General features: G+C 41.6%; 1 protein-coding gene across 3 annotated transcripts; it reads right to left on the reverse strand.

Annotated features, from left to right (window-relative positions):
• Window positions 1–4585: 4585 nt before the first annotated feature.
• Window positions 4586–18004, reverse strand: MED22 (mediator complex subunit 22). Of its 3 annotated transcripts, none has more exons than XM_085899564.1 (4): window positions 17831–18004; window positions 15357–15499; window positions 8668–8748; window positions 4586–5070 (listed from the first exon to the last, which is right to left on the reverse strand). In XM_085899564.1, the coding sequence occupies exons 2-4, from the start codon at window positions 15474–15476 to the stop codon at window positions 4852–4854; spliced, it is 420 nt and encodes a 139-aa protein (XP_085755690.1). In that variant the 5' UTR covers window positions 15477–15499; window positions 17831–18004; the 3' UTR covers window positions 4586–4851. The 3 variants fall into 3 exon arrangements, with proteins under 3 accessions (XP_085755690.1, XP_085755706.1, XP_085755697.1); XM_085899580.1 differs by lacking the exon at window positions 17831–18004 and adding an exon at window positions 17683–17807; XM_085899571.1 differs by lacking the exon at window positions 17831–18004 and adding an exon at window positions 17581–17666.
• Between the last annotated feature and the right edge of the window lie 2138 nt (window positions 18005–20142).

Below are 20142 nucleotides of genomic sequence, written 5' to 3' on the forward strand. Positions count from 1 at the left end.
ATAATTACAAATTTTCGATTCGTTTGGTTCAGCGGTTCCAGAGAAAACATTATTTAATATTTTTCTTAAATCCAAGATGGCGGCCAAACCGTCTAACGTATCAATTCGAAATTAACAAACTTATATCGCCTACGTGTCCCGAATATAGTTCTGAAATCTCCCCTTCATCCGACCAGCGCTTCTGGAGAAGAAGATGTTTGAAGGTTTTAGGGTTTTTTCAAGATGGCCGCCGAACCATGTGACCGATCAAGAACAAATTAACAAACTTGAGAAAGGACCTCATGGGGAATGTATGTGTGAAGTTTCGTCTTCATCTGTCTTGCCCTTCTGGAGAAGAAGATTTTTAAAATTTATTCATTTTCAATCCAAGATGGCTGCCGAACCTTGTGACCTATGATATCATAAGTTTAAATTCTGCTTTCCATCGTCGACCCGAACAAGTGTGTGAAGTTTCGTGTAAATCGGATAAAGTCGATTTTTCTATCCAAGATGGCCGCCAAACCATGTGACTTCTGAGGTAAAATTTTTTACCATGTATGCAGACTTGAGGGAGGAAGGCACTTGCAAATTTTCGCTTTGATGGCTTATGAAATACCAGAGAAAACATTATTTAATATTTTTCTTAAATCCAACATGGCGGCCAAACCATGTGACCTATCACTTTGAAATTAACAAACTTGCATCGCATACATGTCACGAATATAGTTCTGAAATCTCGCCTTCATTGGACCAGCGCTTCTGGAGAAGAAGATGTTTGAAGGTTTTAAGGTTTTTTCAAGATGGCCGCCAAACCATGTGACGTATGAACAACAAATTAACAAACTTGAAAGAGGACCTCAGGGGAATGTGCCTGTAAAGTTTCGCCTCAATCTGCACAGCCGTTCTGGAGAAGAAGATTTTTTAAAAAACACAAAAAAACAAGATGGCGGCCGAATTACGTCACTGATGACGTCAAAATATTTTTTTTTTTCTACGATGAATTTTTGTGTAGATGATGCTCAAGAAATTTCAAATTTTTGCCATGTGGCGTTCTACTTGACGAATTTTTACTGGGATACCTCTTCACTGATGACGTCACGAAAAATCACACGTATACCCGAGAGGGAGCTTGTTCAAATGTATCAAGCGAAATTTTTTTACACTAGAAGGTTTCCGAGATACAGAGGTCCAAAGTTGATCTGTTTTTTTAAGATGGCGCCCGTATCACGTGACCTATGACGTCATAATTATCAATTATGTATGCTATCAAAAAAGATACATATCTGGTGAAAATTTTGTGTCGATTGGTCTTACCATTTCTGAGAAAATGGCATTTAAAGCGAAAAAAACTGGAAATTTTGCAAATTTACGGCGGAAGAAAAATAATAATAAAAATAATAATAATAATAATAAACAGAAGAAAAACAATAGGTTATCCAGTCCATTTGACTGGATACCCTAACTAGAACTGCCACTTTATAACTGCTGGCAGTGATGACCGGGTACCCAGTCCATCCGCCTTTTGATACAACATGGGACTTTCTGCAGATGACAGTCACAAAGTATCGCTTTGATCGGGAAAGTGGTTCCAGAGAAAACATTATTTAAGAGTGATACAAACACAGGCCTGCTTCGAGACGGCGCGGAACAGACGAGTTACGAACCGGGCAGCACAAAGCATTCAATTTCGTTATTACTGGCTTCCAGATTCAAATAAATAAATAATTCTGGCTCCCAAACCGTGTGACCGATCAGGTTGAAATTTTAAACTTTTGTTTAGCATATCACCTGAATTATAAATGTGAAGTTTCGCATATATAGAGGCAGCGGTTCCAGAGTAAACATTAATTAATATTTATCCTTCAATCCAAGATGGCGGCCAAACCATGTGACTTGTGATGTCATAATTTGCACCACGTGTGCAAACACGATGGTGGATGATAACTGCAAATGTTCGCTTCTCCAGGTTAAGCAGTTCCAGAGAAAACATTATTTAATATTTTTCTTAAAACCAACATGGCTGCCAAACCCTGAGCCCGATCCCGTTGAAATTTCAAACGCTCATTCCGCTTGAGCGTTCCACCATAAACTTGATGTTTCACATTTATTGATGCAGTATTTCCAGAGTAAACATTAATTAATATTTTTCCTTCAATCCAATATGGCTGCCAAACGTTGCGTCGTACCTCAAAAGGGGGTGAGAACTTTTTATTCGTCATGGAGAGGCGGTCATAGTGGTGGAGTTTCACCTGGATCTGTTCAGTCGTTTCAGAGAAAAAGACGTTTTAAGATATTATTTTTCAATCCAAGATGGCTGACGAACCATGTGACCTATGACATCACAAATTTATATTCTGCTTCCAACTTGGTATTGGAACACGTCTGTGAAGTTTCGTGTTAATCGGTAAAGGTGCGTTTTTCTATCCAAGATGGCCGCCAAACCATGTGACGTGTGACGTCAATTTTTACCTTGCGTGCATAGACGATGATAGACGATAATTGCAAATTTTCGATTCGTTAGGTTAAGCGGTTCCAGAGAAAACATTATTTAATATTCTTCTTAAATCCAACATGGCGGCCAAACCGTGTGACTTTTCAATTCGAAATTAACAAACTTATATCGCCTACCTGTCCCGAATATAGTTATGAAATCTCCCCTTCCTCGGACCAGCGCTTCTGGAGAAGAAGATGTTTGAAGGTTTTAGGGTTTTTTCAAGATGGCCGCCAAACCATGTGACCGATCAAGAACAAATTAACAAACTTGAGAAAGGACCTCATGGGGAATATATGTGTGAAGCTTCGTCTTAATCTGTCTTGCCCTTCTGGAGAAGAAGATTTTTAAAATTTATTCATTTTCAATCCAAGATGGCTGCCGAACCTTGTGACCTATGATATCATAAATTTAAATTCTGCTTTCCATCGTCGACCCGAACAAGTGTGTAAAGTTTCGTGTAAATCGGATAAGGTCCATTTTTCTATCCAAGATGGCCGCCAAACCATGTGACTTCTGAGGTAAAAATTTTTTTACCATGTATGCAGAGTTGAGGGAGGAAGGCACTTGCAAATTTTCGCTTCGATGGCTTTTGAAATTCCAGAGAAAACATTATTTAATATTTTTCTTAAATCCAACATGGCGGCCAAACCATGTGACCTATCACTTTGAAATTAACAAACTTGCATCGCATATATGTCACGAATATAGTTCTGAAATCTCGCCTTCATTGGACCAGCGCTTCTGGAGAAGAAGATGTTTGAAGGTTTTAGGGTTTTTTCAAGATGGCCGCCAAACCATGTGACGTATCAACAACAAATTAACAAACTTGAAAGAGGACCTCAGGGGGAATGTATCTGTAAAGTTTCGCCTTAATCTGTCCAGCCCTTCTGGAGAAGAAGATTTTTTTCTTAAAAACACCAAAAAACAAGATGGCGGCCGAATTACATCATCGATGACGTCAAAAATAACATTTTTGACGATGAATTTTGGTGTAGATGACGCTCAGAATTTTTCAGATTTTTCCTATATGGCGTTCTACTTGACGAATTTTCACCGGTATATCGCTTCACCTATGACGTCACGAAAAATCACACGTGTTCCCCATAGGGAGCTTAGTAAAATATATCAAACGAAAAATTTTTCCATTGCACGGTTTCCGAGATACAGATGTCCAAAGTTTATCGCATTTTTCAAGATGGCGACCGTACCACGTGACCAATGACGTCATAATTATAACGTGATTGTGCTATCAAAAAAGATACACACTATGGTGAAAAGTTCCTGTCGATCGGACTTTGTGTTCCAGAGAAAATGATTTTTAAAGCGAAAAAGGGTGCAAAATGCCGGCGGAAAAATAATAATAATAATAATGCGTAATAATAAACAGAAGAAAAACAATAGGGTACCCTGTACTCACAGGGTACCCTAATAATAATAATGCGTAATAATAAACAGAAGAAAAACAATAGGGTACCCTGTACTCACAGGGTACCCTAATAATAATAAACAGAAGAAAAACAATAGGGTACCCTGTACTGACAGGGTACCCTAATAATAAAAAATTACTTGCTCCTTCTTGTGCATGACAAATTTCAGCTCACAGATCTAAATCTAAGTTGGACAGCCAAGTCACAGCACTGTCTTTCAGGTGGAATTCCCTAATCCTTCATCAAATTTCCATAGATGACACTCATTCACAATGTGATGAATAGTCTGATCTGGGTGACCCACAGTCAAATGTTTGGCTGTCTTTGTTATTCCATTGGTGGAGGTGGTGTGACATCCTTGCATAGAGAGTACAGATCCTGTTGAGCGCAGACCACTGTTTCCGGAGAATGTCGAAACCTGGAGGTTCTTCCATCGGATCACCCACCAGGTCTTTGTTAACTTGCTCGTAATTCCACAACTTATTTTATGTTCATATCTTTTTCGTCAAAGGTATGCTCATTATCCCCATTCTGAAACTATTCTTTCACATACATAATTGCAATTGAAGGCAAAAGTAGATTCAGGTTACAAATCTGCTCATCAAAAATATAAACACAAGTAATATCTAACATTTATGCATTAATCCTTGAAAGTTTTTTTTTTTCTTGAAAACAAAGACAAATGTAACAGGCTCTCGAAGGGTGAAACTTCCAGACATTTAATGATTGGCTGATAGGTCACAGGTTTTGGTGAGAAGAGGTTCTGCTGTAATTTAGCCAAGGATCCTAACTCTCCCTTCCATCTTTGCTAAAGCTGGCAGGGAAAAGTGACCAGGAAGAATGCCTTTTTCGAACATGTGCAAATCCACTTGTTTCAACACCAGTTCCACAGAAGACGATTGTGACTCGAGTGAGTGCAGCTCCACCGTAGCACAGCCAAGATGATTTGACTTACTTATAACGAGAAGAGTAAAACTCCTCCTCGAGTTCATAAAGATCTGTCGCGATGTCGTCACGCAGTGCGAGGAGCCTTCGGTCGCAATCTTCGCGCACGGCATGGAGTTGTGCCGCTCGCAATGCCACCGCTTCACATACCCAAGGAAAATCGCTGAGTGTCAACGCTTGTTTCAGGTCTGACACGAGACGCGTCAGGGACTCGCCTGCTCTTACCTACGTCGTGAAAGGAAGGCGTGGAAGTATGAAAAAGGGCGAAATGTTGAGAATCATAACAATACATTTGAAACAAATAATTCATGAAATCATGGTGTAAAATGATACAATGTGAAGTGAACATTTAACCTCCAGAAGCATATTTTCAGTCAATCCTCAAGTATGCTCAAGTAATACAGGTAATGCAGTTGCACAAGAGTTCTTCTTCCTCTTTAACGGCCCCAATTTCCACATTCAGGTGGGGTTGGCCGTGGGACATTTTTGGCCCAAGTCTTTCAGGAACCAGCTAGCCAGGCCTGACGCTCAACTAAGTCGTTAAGGCAGAAATTTGTAATTTTGCCATGGTGCCGACGATAACTCGCCCACTCTTCGCAAAGGACACAATGGGATCTTTAATCTCTTTCTTCTTCTTCTTTCGGCTGCTCCCGTTAGGGGTCGCCACAGCGGATCATCCGTATGATCCGCATAATGATTTGGCACGGGTTTTACGCCGGATGCCCTTCCTGACGCAACCCTGGTCGCCTCTTACAACACAGGGATATCAATGGGATCTTTAATGTCAACCAATTAATGCCAGCAGATGGGACACCCAGTTAAATGTCCACCTGAGAGATGGCACACAGATTGATGAATCACCGTGATGCAAGTTTATAGCTGGGCCGAGATTCAAACTCAGGCGAGACTCTTGGCCACCCTGCCAGCCCAGATGCACAAGACGACACTTCTACCCAACTAGTCCTGTGCCATGTCTCTACCCAAGCACAATAACTCGGAAATGTGCATGATGACAGGAAAATAGATTTCAGGAACACTATATTACACTTGTCGTTTGTTTATTTTTAAGGAGATGGGAGAATTTAGAAGACTGAAACATCATTTTAAAATGGCCCATTTAGCACTATGAACCAATGGCTCATGATCATCAAAACCTAACTTCAAATGTGTTGTATTCGAGCTCTTCCACAAGCCTCAACTTTGTACAATACTTTCTTTTTTTTAAATCCCATTTACTTTCTGTATTTGTCCATTTTCTATGAGGCTCAATTTAAAAAAATAAAAAGGGACCCCTGTTGACTATCATCATGGATTGTAAAAGTGAAATTCCACTTTCTACACATTCCTTAATCTTTCCTTCACTAAATATAATCATCCAAACAGAAGAAAAAAAATTAAACTTCACACTTTGCTTAAATAAATACACTTAGTTGTAAAAAAAAATAATATAAAAAAAAATATCGCTGATTTGTTCAAATTTGCACATTTCAATCCAGATTTTGATGATGGCGTCATGCATTGCCTGGATATGGAATTGGGAAGGCACGGTGTACAATTAGGACGGACGGCCAAACGTACGTACAGAAGGACAGACAATCCGAAAAGATAATGCCTCCGGCGACTTTGTCAGCAGAGGCATAAAATACAACTTTTGGGCCTACTGCTGTGTTTTTTATAATGGACACATAATTTACCCTAAAAGTACTTTTCTCGTCATGATTAATTACGGTTCCGACAAAAAAATGAATACAATCAAAGTAATGCTTCTATAACCACTACTAATCCACATGCGCAGCGACGGGGTGCGAGGACTCCCTTTGGGTTGGCCTTTTTGCAGTCCGTTCCCTTGGGACAGGTTAGGGCAGGAATTTTGGGGGAAAATTTTTTGTTCATGTTACTGGCGAGAGCTCGCATACTCTACACAATGGACACTGTGGGATCTTTAACAGCCACCAACGAATGCTGACAGAAGAGACGCCCGGTTAACGTCCAACTGAGGGATGTCACACATATTGCTGAATTACCCTGGCTGTAAAACACTGGGCTGACAGTTTATAGCTGGGCCTAGATTCGAATCCAGGTTAAACAAGAATAAAAAAAAATTACCCCCGGTTGGGGGTGACGGTCATCTCTGAAGCTCTGTAGATGTGGATCTCTGATCGGCTTAGAATGGCTTCGATGTCGTCTTGTCTTTTGGTTCAACGTACAGACGAAAGCCCGGGAGTAAAAAGGATAGAAAACCTCAGAAATCAAACTACATTTCTGAGTTATCCAGAGATAGATTTTGAAAATGGTTGATTTGGAACATTTATGATCAATGCGTCTTCAAAAGGACAGAAACCAGACCTCAGAAATCAAACCGCATTTCTGAGTCATAAATGGCGGATGATATTTTGACAATTGGTGGTTTCACAAGTTTACAGCATCGGTGACCTTGACATTGACCTTCAATCAGGTCTAAAGTCATACTGTCGTGCATCACTCATCGACCCCTACCTACATACCAAGTTAACATCAAGATCGGGCGAATTTTTTTTTGACCGCATCACATCGACGATTTTTCCAACTTTGAAGACACGTGACTCGATAACCAGGACGAATTTTAAAAAAAACCGGTCTGACCAAATTTAGATATTGTTCCATTTTATCAAAATCCGAAGAAATTTTGAAAATCGGATCATAAACGGTGGAGGAGATAGATTTTGAAAATGGACGATTTCGCAACTTTAGAGTGACCTTGACCTTCAATCGGGTCAAAGATCATACTGTCGTGCATCACTCATCGAGATCTACCCACATACCAAATATCAAGAAAATCGGAAGAAAACAATGGGGACGTACGTACGTACGGACATCGAGACTGGTTTTATTAGGTCATCTCATTAGAGATGACCTAAAAAGACATTAAATGTCATAGTCATAAAATAGTTTTAGTAATTTTGCTGTATGGTGTTAAAGGGAAAGCCCATATTTACGTCCAACCTAAATGGCCTCCAGTCGGCCATCTTTGATCAAATCGCAAAGTAAAGTGAGGTGCACATGTATGCCATCGTGTACTGTGCTTGTGCCAAGTTTGAAGAAAATCGGACAATGCATGTCTGAGAAATGATTGGGCCATTTTGAGTCTGATCTCGCAAAAAAATGATGTGCATGTGTAAGCAATCATTCATGATCTGTGTGCCAAGTTTGAACATTAATAAATGCATGTCCGAGAAATAGTTGAGGACACGTTCAACATTGGGGGGTTTTTTTTTTTAAACAACTAAAATGGCCGCCAGTCTACCAGTCGGCCATCTTTTATCAGATGACACAATAAAATTAGGTGCGCGGGTATACAATCATGTACTGTGCTTTGCCAAGGAAAAATGTTGGAAAAATGGCTGGGGACATGTCTAAATAAGAAAATGGATGCCAGTCAGCCATATTTGGATTTGATATCAAAAAAAAAATAAAATACCTGCATATGTAAGCCATCATTCATTATCTGTGTGCCAAGTTTTAACAACATCAATAAATGCTTGTCCGAGAAATGGTTGAGGACGTGTTCAACATCAAGTTTTTTTACAACTAAAATGGCCGCTTGTTGGCCATCTTTAATTGCATCGCGAAACAAAATGAGGTGCATATATATACAATCATGTGTCGTCTTTGTGCCAAGTACAAATGATATATGGTTGTGGACGCGCACACACACACGCATGCACATTGCACACAAAAAAAAGTTAAGACCAAATGCATAAGCCCCCGTTTCAGACCGAGTCCAACAGGGGTTAATAATGTTTCTCATCAGCTCAAAATCACCGGTTAAGCATCGAAGCTTACAATGTTTGCAGCTCGGACATTCATCTCATAGAAATCCTGTTCCGACTGCGTGGACCTGGCAACCTGTGTGTCCTCTTCGATCTGCCAAAGGAAAGAAAAAATTAAGTGAAGGAAAGGACAAGAGCAATAAGGGATGGATTTCACCATGAATACAAATACAGTACTACGCAGTAATCAAAGGTATGCATGTTTTAATGACCAATTTCTTCATTGACGATTCTGTAAATCACATTCTGAAGCAACTTGGGGAACGTGTGACAATTTTATGAGGAATCGTGCACTTTTTTGTGAAGTATGAAACTTTGCAGAGTTGATCTCCAGACCCCTTGAATGATTTTGAAAATGGAGATGTTGCTGATTCTTTTTGTTGACATTTAGGAGGCAAATTCAAAGATGGATGCCAGGAGTGATTTTGCAATACCAACAAAATTCATACCTAGCAACCTTGTAGTTGTGATTAGTTTATAGTAACTGTCTAAGATGTTTAAAGGGCTTTTAATGTAGCATCTCTGCTTCAGCGTCACTTGTCAACTAAAATGTTGTCCTGGCTGGTATGTTCAGCTCCTTATGTACATAATGTAATTTACTGTGCTGGATTGTCATGAGCAATGAGCATGCCCCCTACGGAGCAGAAACAGAAAATACAGTGCATACTGAGACCTCAATCACAAGAGTCTGTGTCTTTTGTGCTCATCACAAAATAACACAGGAACGTAATATACCGGGCACATGAGATAAATTACATGGTGTCAGAAGTAAAAACGAAATGTCTGGATTGAAGCCACCAGGACACTTATCCCTTCAGGGGAACGTCTCAAAAACTGGAAGGAGTGGATTCGGGCCTAAAAGTGTAGGCATTGTTGGCGGTGCTTATGAAAACAAGGACAAATGTGTCCAAGAGCCACGTCATAAAGGTTTTGTCTTCACCAGAAGAAGAAGAAAAACAACGCAGAGCTCTCTTAGAGCCAGCGTTCGCAACGCGACGCGGCTAATAAAAAAAAAAAAAAATAGATAAATAAATAAATAACAACAACTTCCGATATTTCGTCACGTGCCTCGATGGAGCCAATAGCGAGACCAGTCATGGAGGCTCTCGTTCATGATGAGAAAATAGTGTATTTACGAAATAACTACACATTAAATGGAATAATCTTTAAATAGTAACGTGAACTTTTCGAAACTTTAAAGCAAATGTCCGAATATATTTAAAAGTTCATGATAGATGCCCTCAAAAGGAACCCTCAATGAGGATGTGTAGAGGTGTTTATTATTGAAGGAGATCCGGATCCTGTATATAAGAGCCGAGTCCTAAAGGTTTTGTCTTCACCAGAAGAAGAAGAAGAACAACAACAACACGAAGCTCTCTTTGAGCCAGCGTTCGCTACGCGATACGCCAAAAATGGCCAAAAATATTGGCACCCTTGCACTTTTTTCAAATAACTAAATATTTTCTCTCAAAATAAGTTGAAATTGACAAAAGTATTTCGTTGTTACAATTCTTTATTTCACTGATTAATATTACAGAACCTTTGTTTTTGATTCAGAATTCAATACATTCTTTTAAATGAGAAAATAAAAAGAAATGGCATTGACAAAATTATTGACACCAAAGACTTAATTTGGTAGCACAACCTTTGGACAAAATACCTGAAGTCAAGCACTCCCTATAGCCATGAATGAGCTTCCTACACCTCTCCACTGGCAGTTTGTCCCACTCTTCTCAAACAAACTGCTCCAGTTATCCCAGATTTGAAGGGTGCCTTCTCCCAACTGCTGTTTTCAGATCTCCCCACAGGTGTTCAATGGGATATAGATCTGGACTCATTGCTGGCCACTTTAGAACAGTCCAGCATTTTATCTTAAACCATTCCTGGGTGCTTCTTGAGGTGCGTTTGGGGTCATTGTCCTGCTGCAAGACCCATGACCTTCGACAGAGACCAAGCTGACACTGGGTTGAACATTGCGTTCCACAATGCCTTGGCTTGGTAATGTCATGATTTAATGATGCCATGCACACATTCAAGGCACCCAGTGCCAGAGGCAACACAACAACCCCAAAACATCACTGAACCTCCTCCATGTTTGACTGTAGGGAAGGTGTTCTTTTCTTTGAAGGCTTCATTTTGTTTTCTGTAATCAGAGATGATGTGCTTTATCAAAAAGCTGAAATTTGGTCTCATCTGTCCACAGGACATTCTCCCAGGAGGAGTTTGGCTTGTTCAAGTGTGTTCTGGCAAACTCCAGTCAGGCATTCTTATGTCTCACTCTCAGCAGTGGGGTCCTCCTGGGTCTCCTACCATAGAACCCACTTTCATTGAGTTGGCAACGGATGGTGCAAGTTGAAACTGTCGTACCTTGTGTCGGAAAGTCATCTTGAATCTGTTTAGCAGTTGATCTTTCTCCACCATTCGAACAATCCGCTGTTCAAGTTTTCTCTTGCGGCCACATCCAGGGAAGTTGGTTACAGTGCCATGGGCCTTAAACTTCCTAATAACATTGTGTACGGTGGATACAGGAACATCAAGGTCTCTGGAGATGGACTTGTAGCCTTGAGATTGTCCAATGTCCATGTTTGGTTACAATCTTGTGTCTGACCTCCTCAGACAATTCTCTGATTTTCTTTCTTTTCTCCATGCTCATTGTACACACACTGACACAAAACAGCAGAATGACTCCTTTTCTACATTCAAACTGGTTGAACGAGTGATTTTTATATTGCAGGCACCTGCAACTCACCACAGGTGAGTTCAATTCCAAAGTAAAGGAGAATCACCTGCTTGTAATCTAATTATTTCTCACAACTTCTCAAAAGTGCCAATAATATTATCCAGGCTATTTTTGGATTTCTGTGTTTAAATAAGCTAAGATTTAGTAATTTTTTCAGTTTTGTTCCACTGCAAGCCAAACAAATACATATGTAGATACCAAAAGATTTTTTTTAATTTCAACAATTTTCTGGACGAAATGGTGCATTATTTGAAAAAGGCGCAAGGGTGCCAATATTTTTGGCCACGACTGTGCATGCGATGATGACATTTTCCTCAGAAGAACAAGATATTATCGGCCCGCTCGTTGAGAAATTTCAGGCCTTCTGCGAGCCAAGAAAGAACGTGACCATGTCCCGGTACCGGTTCAACTCCCGTGCCCAGAGGAAGGGTGAGAACTTTGACAATTCTTAACGGACTTGCACAGTTTAGCAAAAGACTGAATATGACAAGCTGGAGGAGTCATTAATCATAGACAGAATTGTGTGTGGTATCGTGAACGATGTAGTCCGAGAAAAGCTGCTTCAAGTGGACCAGCTGACGTTGGAGAAATGTGTCGAGCTTTGCAAAATAAGAGAACTCTAACACACTCATTGCCAAGGGAGCTTGATCTGCACTTCCATTTCCGTGATGAGATGGTGTACATCAATGGCATAATATTCTGGGGCAACAGGTCAATTGTACCACGAAGCATGCAGCGTGACATGGTCGCTAAAATACACGAGTCGCATCTCGGGATTGTTAAACTGAAGCAAAGCGCTATCTTGTTCTGGCCTGGCATCAATGGCCAAATCGAGGATACGGTATCAAAGTGCCCAACTTGTCAAGATAATCCGAAAGCACACCCAGCAGAACCTCTGCTACCCCATCCGATACCTGACCGCCCCTGGTCAAAACTTGTTGCCGACATCTTTCATTTGGATGGAAACGATTTTTTGATTGTAGTCGATTACGACTCCAAGTTCCCTGACGTTCAACGCTTGGCTGACCTCACCGCACACTCGGTGATCAATGAGCTCAAAGCCGTTTTTTAACGCGATTCGGGAACACGCAATGTCATCGTCACTGACAATGCTTGCCAATTCACGTGTGAAGATTTCCGACGCTTCACCGAGGAATGGGACTTCGACCACTATACCTCGAGCCCACGATTTCCCCCAGATTAACGGGCAGACTGAATGGTTTGTGCAGACAGTGAAGTCGCCAATGAAAAAAAAAAATGCACAAATCCATACCGTGCACTATTACAATACTGCAACACCTCCCCCCCTTCCTTGATGGTACAGACGGTTATGCCCCCATAGAGCTTTTGAATGGCCAGCTGCCTAAAAGCAAACTTCCCACCTTGGTCAAACTGCTCAAACTGCATGTCGTCCCACCCATGCTAGATCGACCACGAGCCAGGCAGCAAAATCAAAAGGCATACTACGATGCAAAAAGTGGTAATCAGCACGCTGCACTTCAGACTGGTCAAACAGTTCGATTTCGAGCAAAAGATGAGGAATGAGAAAAGAAAAAAAAGCTCAGATTGTGGATCTGGGTACATCACTCAGGCTGACGACTTGGAGGTTCCACCAGCTTGGCAGCATGCCAATGCAAATGCACTAATCAAGACTTGAAGGCAAGGGGATTGAACAGACTCTCAGGCTAAACAAAGAATCTTGATACAAATCATGCAGCCTAAAAAGAAAAAAAAAAAAAAAAAAAAAAAAAAAAAAAAAAAAAAAAGAAGAGAGAAGAAAGAAAACCTTTGGCAGTGAACACTTCTACTGAGAGTTCAACCAAGCATACCAGAACAAAGGACAAAGGACAGTCACCACAACTGCAGGTACACGTTTCTTCTGTGATGTGGAAGGACAATTATGAGAACTTTGCAGCGAATCACCATTCCAAAGAGATTCTCATGTGGGAAAGGGTACACTTCAACTGCAGGACAGGAAACAAGACAGTGCTTACCAAACTCCGTGCCCGTGACCTCATTGCACAAGAATCAAAGTGTCACCCGACCTGCCTAACAAAATTGTACAGGAAAGCAAAACTCAACGCGATGACTGGGAGACTACTGAAAAGGCCATCAGCCACATACATTTAAGAATGGTCTTGTATTGGTATTTGGTCTGGTGGTGTGGCACAGGCGTGATGGGCCAAATGGCCTCCTCCTCCTGCATCTTGTTTCCTTTTTTATTGTTATAATGGAGACAAACAGAACAATTACCGGTATTTTAATTGGCAGATCTGACTAAACTGTGTGCAGATCGCTTACACCAGTTTGGTAATTAAGTGATGGTCAAATCAACAGCACCCGACTGATGAATAGGCTGCTCGTTCATTTTCATGATATACAGGCTCATCAAGATGGGGGACACACACTCCTTGTATTTGATGAACACATAGAGAATGCACTGCATGATGCATACACAGAGCTCGGATGATTAGGCTATCCATCTTGCCAAAGCTGCCAAAATTTTTTCATGGAAACCCATTTGATATTCAGTCAGATTTTTATAGCTCTTTCGATGAAGATCGTCAAGTACAGTCGTGTTTTGTATGGTTACAATGTATGTTTTGGATGTATGTCAATGTATGTCAAGTACAGTTGGGTTTTGTATGGTTTTGTATGGTTTTGATGATCCTCGAAGGGCCAAACATCAAGTCACAGAGAATGTTAGTAGAGTAACAGTGCAAAGTAGAGAATGTTATCTATGTACTAGCGCCAGGAGATATTTGTGAACACATCTTATATATGTACTGATGAGTAACAATACCTCGTATTGACTGTAAAGCACAACATCATTGTTCAGGGTAATCATACCACGGTCAGTAGCATTCACACGTCGACCTGTTTTTTGGTAAATGATGGAAATACCACCACTACAAATCGCACTTGAATCCATCCATCCATTGGGACCATACTCTGTACAGATATGCACACTCATTTTCCAATATATATACACAAGTATATGTGGTAAAACGATGTTATTTTGGTTAAAAAAAACAAACAAACAAACAATTTCTTATCCATTTTGTTACCAGACTGGGTGACATCACAGTTAGCGCATCCAAATAATAAAATCTGGAAGGTCAGCGGTTCAAACCCAAGGTCGAGTCATACCAAAGTCTTTTAGAAAATGAAAAAATAAAAAACAAATTGTATGTGCGGCTTCCTTGCTTGAAGTTCAACATTTAAAAGGATAAGAGCACGGATGATCCGAATAGTTTGGCATCCATGGGGAGGAGGAAAGTCCTCCACAGGAAATGTCCCGCTGGGTGTGGTGAGATGCGACGCCATTGTCGTGACGCTGCCGGTACCCAGAGTGCCCCGGGAAGTGATGGCACTTCCCCCAAGCTCAGTGGGTGCGTTTGTCTCGTCTGACAGTCGTGTGATTTTGGGCATGTAGTGTAGATGTGTTTCGTGTATTCGTCTGCATATGCACGTGTGTGAGATGTGCAAGATATGTGTGTGGAAGCTCCACTACAAGCCAAAGATCCTGTTTACAAATAAATAAAAAAAAGACAACAATAAAAATCATGGCTATTTGACTTATTGTCTCCTTGTATGCCTTTATCCAAACAATCTGCCAGCTTCAGTGAGCAGCACGACACAGTAACCATCAATACCTGACGACCATTTTGAAAAATAGCAAATAATATTGTTCATCGTTTGTTTTGATTATTTGTTTTTTCCAAGTGCCTCCATTTCTTTTTGAGAATACAAAAAGGGATCAGTTTGCCAAATTTCATGCTTGTAGCAAAAATGTGAACAGTCTTTTCACCCTCGTGCTCCAAGCTACTCGAAAAGCCATTGTCTTGTCAAATTACATTTTTGTGGATTCAAACATCTCTATATCATGGTTTTTTTCTAAAAAAGCACAATCTTTCCAATCAAATTATCTGCCCCATGGTTCCGGGCATCGCATCGCTCACCTTCGCAGTTTTTATGATCTCGGTGAAGTTATCCAGGATTGAGCGCAGATCATCGCGAAGCCGCTTGTTATAAGACTGCAGCAGAGCCTCCTTGCTCTGAGGCAAGCCACGCTGCGCCATCTACAGGAGGTCAAGCCGCTCACCTACAGAGACGAGAACAAGGAACAACAAACCTATCATTCCTTCACATCACCACCGTCCTACATCCCGAATACACATCACCACAAGACGTCTTAGATCGGAGAAGAATAGTGTGGACTTGCAATTGGTTTGTTGAATAGTGGAGGAAAACAACCTGTGTTAAAATGTCATGAGAGACTCATCAGAATCCAGAAGTCTCCAATCAAATTAAGATAAAATATAAAGGAGAGAGAGATTGGGACCATACTCTGTGCAGAGCGTTGGTGCTGCTTAAGCAGTCTCCTTGGCTAATGAGCACAATCCTGGATGGGTCGCCACTCCGACACAGTATACCAGCAAGCTGGCACTCATTTTGCTGACCTCGAAAGGATGACAGGTCGAGTTAACCCACCTGGTATTAATTTAACAACTGAGCGGGATTTGAACTCAGGACCCTAGGATCCAAAGCCTGCCCCCCTAACCGTTGAGCCAACACCAGGCATAAAATGTAAAGAAAATATGGTCAATTCAATGAGAGCAAGTGCACACACATAAAAGTTTTTGTTTTCTGTTCCAACTCGAAAGCAGCCGTTTCAATAATCAATTTAGGGCTAGCAGGTGGCCGAGAGGTACGCACACTCAACTCGAAGCTGTCTCGCCTGGGTTTGATTCCTGACCCAGCTATGAACCGTCATCCCTGGTGATTCACAGGCAGGGTGATTCATTAATCCGTTGGATAGACGTTAAATTTGACATCCCTTCTCCCGGCATTCGTCGGGTGGACGTGAAAGATCCCACGGTATCCTGCATGAAGAGGTGGTGAGCTATCGCCGGCACCCTGAACAAATTACAAATTCCTGTTCTAAACTACAGCTAATAGGGGGAACTGCATCAGTGACACATTCACAACCTCAGTCAATGATACTATCCCATAGCCCTGTGCTGGAAGAAAAAAGAAAAAAAAAAAGAGGAAAAAGAAGAAAAAGAAGAAAAAGGAGGAAAAGAGCAAAAGAAGGAAAAGGAGGAAGAGGAAGAAAAGAGGAAGAGGAGGAGGAAGAAGAGGAGGAATAAGAGGAAGAGGAGGAGGAAGAGGAGGAGGAAGAGGAGGAGGAAGAGGAGGAGGAAGAGGAGGAGGAAGAGGAGGAGGAAGAGGAGGAGGAAGAGGAGGAGGAAGAGGAGGAGGAAGAGGAGGAAGAGGAGGAGGAAGAGGAGGAGGAAGAGGAGGAGGAAGAGGAGGAGGAAGAGGAGGAGCAAGAGGAGGAGGAAGAGGAGGAGGAAGAGGAAGAAGAGGAGGAGGAAGAATCAGAGGAAGAAGAGGAGAAGAAGAGGATGAAGAGGACGAGGAAGAGGAGGAGGAAGAGGAGGAGGAAGAGGAAGAAGAGGAAGAAGAGGAGGAGGAAGAATCAGAGGAAGAAGAGGAGGAGAAGAAGAGGATGAAGAGGAGGAGGAAGAAGAGGAGGAAGAGGAAGAAGAGGAGGAGGAAGAATCAGAGGAAGAAGAGGAGGAGGAAGAATCAGAGGAAGAAGAGGAGGAGGAAGAAGAGGAAGAAGAATCTACGTTATTACACCAAACAGCCCTTTTCCTCCCTTTTCCCCGATATAATCCGGCACCTTTTCAAAAAAATTTAATATTTCCAGACCCTTCATCCTTCCCCGACCCCTCACCCTTCCCCGACAACTCACCCTTCCCCGACCCCTCACCCTTCCCCGACACCTCACCCTTCCCCGACACCTCACCCTTCCCCGACACCTCACCCTTCCCCGACACCTCACCCTTCCCCGACCCCTCAGCCTTCCCCGACCCCTCAGCCTTCCCCGACCCCTCAGCCTTCCCCGACCCCTCAGCCTTCCCCGACCCCTCAGCCTTCCCCGACCCCTCAGCCTTCCCCGACCCCTCACCCTTCCCAGACCCCTCACCCTTCCCAGACCCCTCACCCTTCCCAGACCCCTCACCCTTCCCAGACCCCTCACCCTTCCCAGACCCCTCACCCTTCCCAGACCCCTCACCCTTCCCCGACCCCTCACCCTTCCCCGACCCCTCACCCTTCCCCGACCCCTCACCCTTCCCCGACCTTTTGTACATGTGTAAATGGACATTTTCTCACCTCCCAACCCTCCACAACTACACCCTCCCCGCCATTCCTCACCCCCTTTCCTCGTCCCACCTCCCCGTGTGTACGTCACGTGAAGACGGTTGCTGGACAAACCTGCGTGTAACGAGTCACGTGGTGTTAACTCACAAACATAAGGAAAGAAAACACAAAATAATGAGACAACAAAAGTTAAGGCATTCACGACACCACCCGAAGCGGCATCCAAAGATATCAAAGACACAGGACGTCAAAAAGAGCACACCTTTTACTTTCTCAATCCCCACTCTCCACAGCACGGACACGTTCTCCTCAACACCGGCTGCGCGCGCACACAATGCTCATCAAAAACAAAAACAAAAACAAAAAAAGAAACAAAGGCCTCACGATGTCGGAGCGAAATATCGCGAGAAGTACAAGCTCTCGCGATACTATAAACGTTTGCCGGAATGGGATACTTTGTGGCGCAGCAATGATGTTTTATTTAATTTCGATGTATGGCGGTTTTCATCGAAGCAAAAATCTCAAGCACTTTGCAAAGAAGGGAGTAGAATGGGTTTTAGAATGTATTGGCAGGGAATTAATGATAAACAAGTAAATAAATAAATCATAAAAAGGATTTTATATTCAAGTTGTGTTCAAGTAGTTGTGACAGATACCGACTATATCTATGGAATGACTAAGTTTTAAATTTAACAGGAGTCACGTGACTACCTTAACTTCCCTAAAATGATGATCGAGCACGGAACAGACAACCAAGGGGTGTGTTCCATTACCAGTTCGAAGGGCACTCGGTAGAGGGCATACCTCCCCCCTGTAATACCTGATCCATGAGAACATATCGGGTCCAATAGATCTTTGAAATATCATTCTATACCGTTCTATATCATTTTTGATCCTATCTCTCAATGGTGAAGAATCGCTTTCAAAATTAAATAATACTCGTATCCAGATCCGGATTCGGATCTTCACCAAAATCGAATCAATTCATCCTTGCGACACACCCGACATGTCCACCAAGTTTCGTCCGAATCCGTCCACAACTTTTTGAGATATGCTATATCTTGGTTTAGCCCTCTCTCTCAATGGTGAAGAATCATTAAAAATTATCAGATCCGGATCTTCACCAAAATCGAATAAATTCTTCCTTGCAACACATCCAACGTGTCCACCAAGTTTCGTCCGAATCCGTCCACAACTTTTTGAGATATGCTATATATCGGTTTAGCCCTCTCTCAATGGTGAAGAATCACTTAAAAATTATCAGATCCGGATCTTCACCAAAATCGAATCAATTCTTCCTTGCAACACATCGAATGTGTCCACCAAGTTTCGTCCGAATCCGTCCACAACTTTTTGAGATATGCTATATATCGGTTTAGCCCTCTCTCTCAATGGTGAAGAATCACTTAAAAATTATCAGATCCGGATCTTCACCAAAATCGAATAAATTCTTCCTTGCAACACATCCAACGTGTCCACCAAGTTTCGTCCGAATCCGTCCACAACTTTTTGAGATATGCTATATATCGGTTTAGCCCTCTCTCTCAATGGTGAAGAATCACTTAAAAATTATCAGATCCGGATCTTCACCAAAATAGAATCAATTCTTCCTTGCAACACATCCAGGGCCAGATTACGATTTTGTCGGCCCTTGGGCTACAGATACTGTGAGGCCCCCATGTGATAATTCACAAAAGTACGCAAATCGAATTTCGGATTCTTGAAATCGGTTTATTCAACTTCTACAACATAACGTCAACATTAGGCCCGCAGAGATGGGTGCAAGTGTAACACAACAAAAAGAGAAGAGATATTGTGATATTTTCAAAACTAAAATAAGTTTTTGAAACATTTAATTTATTTGACAAGGCCAAACAAAATTAAAATTAAAACATTTGCTCTGCCTAATTTCTTGGTAACAAATTTCTCGAAAACATCAGTAAATTGTAAATTTTTGAGAACATTTTCAATTGCCATGACAGCTCGTCTGTTTAGTCGTTCTTGTGTCATTGTTGACCTGAGTACATTCTTTATATGTTTCAGCCTGGAGAAACTTCTCTCTCCAGTCGCATTAGTTATCATTAAACACAAGTAAATCCGTAGTGCTATTTCAACATTAGGGAATGAAGAAGTTAATCCATTTTTTAACACAAGGGTGTAGATATCAGAAGCTTGCGGCGTTTCATGCTTGTCCCTGAATTCATCAAATTGCCCAACAAAGTTTTTAAAGTGAACAATTTCTGGCACAAATTCAGGCTCGATGTCATCGGAGTAAACCTTCTGAAACTTGGCTGCTGTTGTTGAAATGTCTTCATCGTTCATTGTCGGAAATTCGACCAGGAAACCAAACGATGAATGAACATTTGTATATGCTTCAATGCGATGAGAAAGAGCTGAGCATAACTTATCTATGATTGAAAGATATGTTTCCACCTTAAACTTCTGGCTTCATTGCAGAGCCCCATCTTCAGCATTACCATCATTGATTTTTCTTCTCCTATGCTCTCCAGTGTATTATATTATAAATATATATAAAATAAATTATTAGTAAAAAATTCCTGTATTTTATACAGC

Source organism: Eptatretus burgeri, chromosome 1 (assembly GCF_056783735.1).
Source record: "Eptatretus burgeri isolate ZD-2024b chromosome 1, Ebu_testis_v1, whole genome shotgun sequence".
NCBI lineage: Eukaryota > Metazoa > Chordata > Myxini > Myxiniformes > Myxinidae > Eptatretus > Eptatretus burgeri.

Bases quoted from the DNA above. Each gene is read 5' to 3' on its own strand.
- MED22 (XM_085899564.1), bottom strand. From the start codon at position 15,476: ATGGCGCAGCGTGGCTTGCCTCAGAGCAAGGAGGCTCTGCTGCAGTCT. The intron at 8,749-15,356 runs GTGAGCGATGCG...TTCCTTTGGCAG, and splicing joins AGATCATAAAAACTGCGAAG to ATCGAAGAGGACACACAGGT. The intron at 5,071-8,667 runs GTAAGCTTCGAT...TTCACGACGTAG, and splicing joins ATGTCCGAGCTGCAAACATT to GTAAGAGCAGGCGAGTCCCT.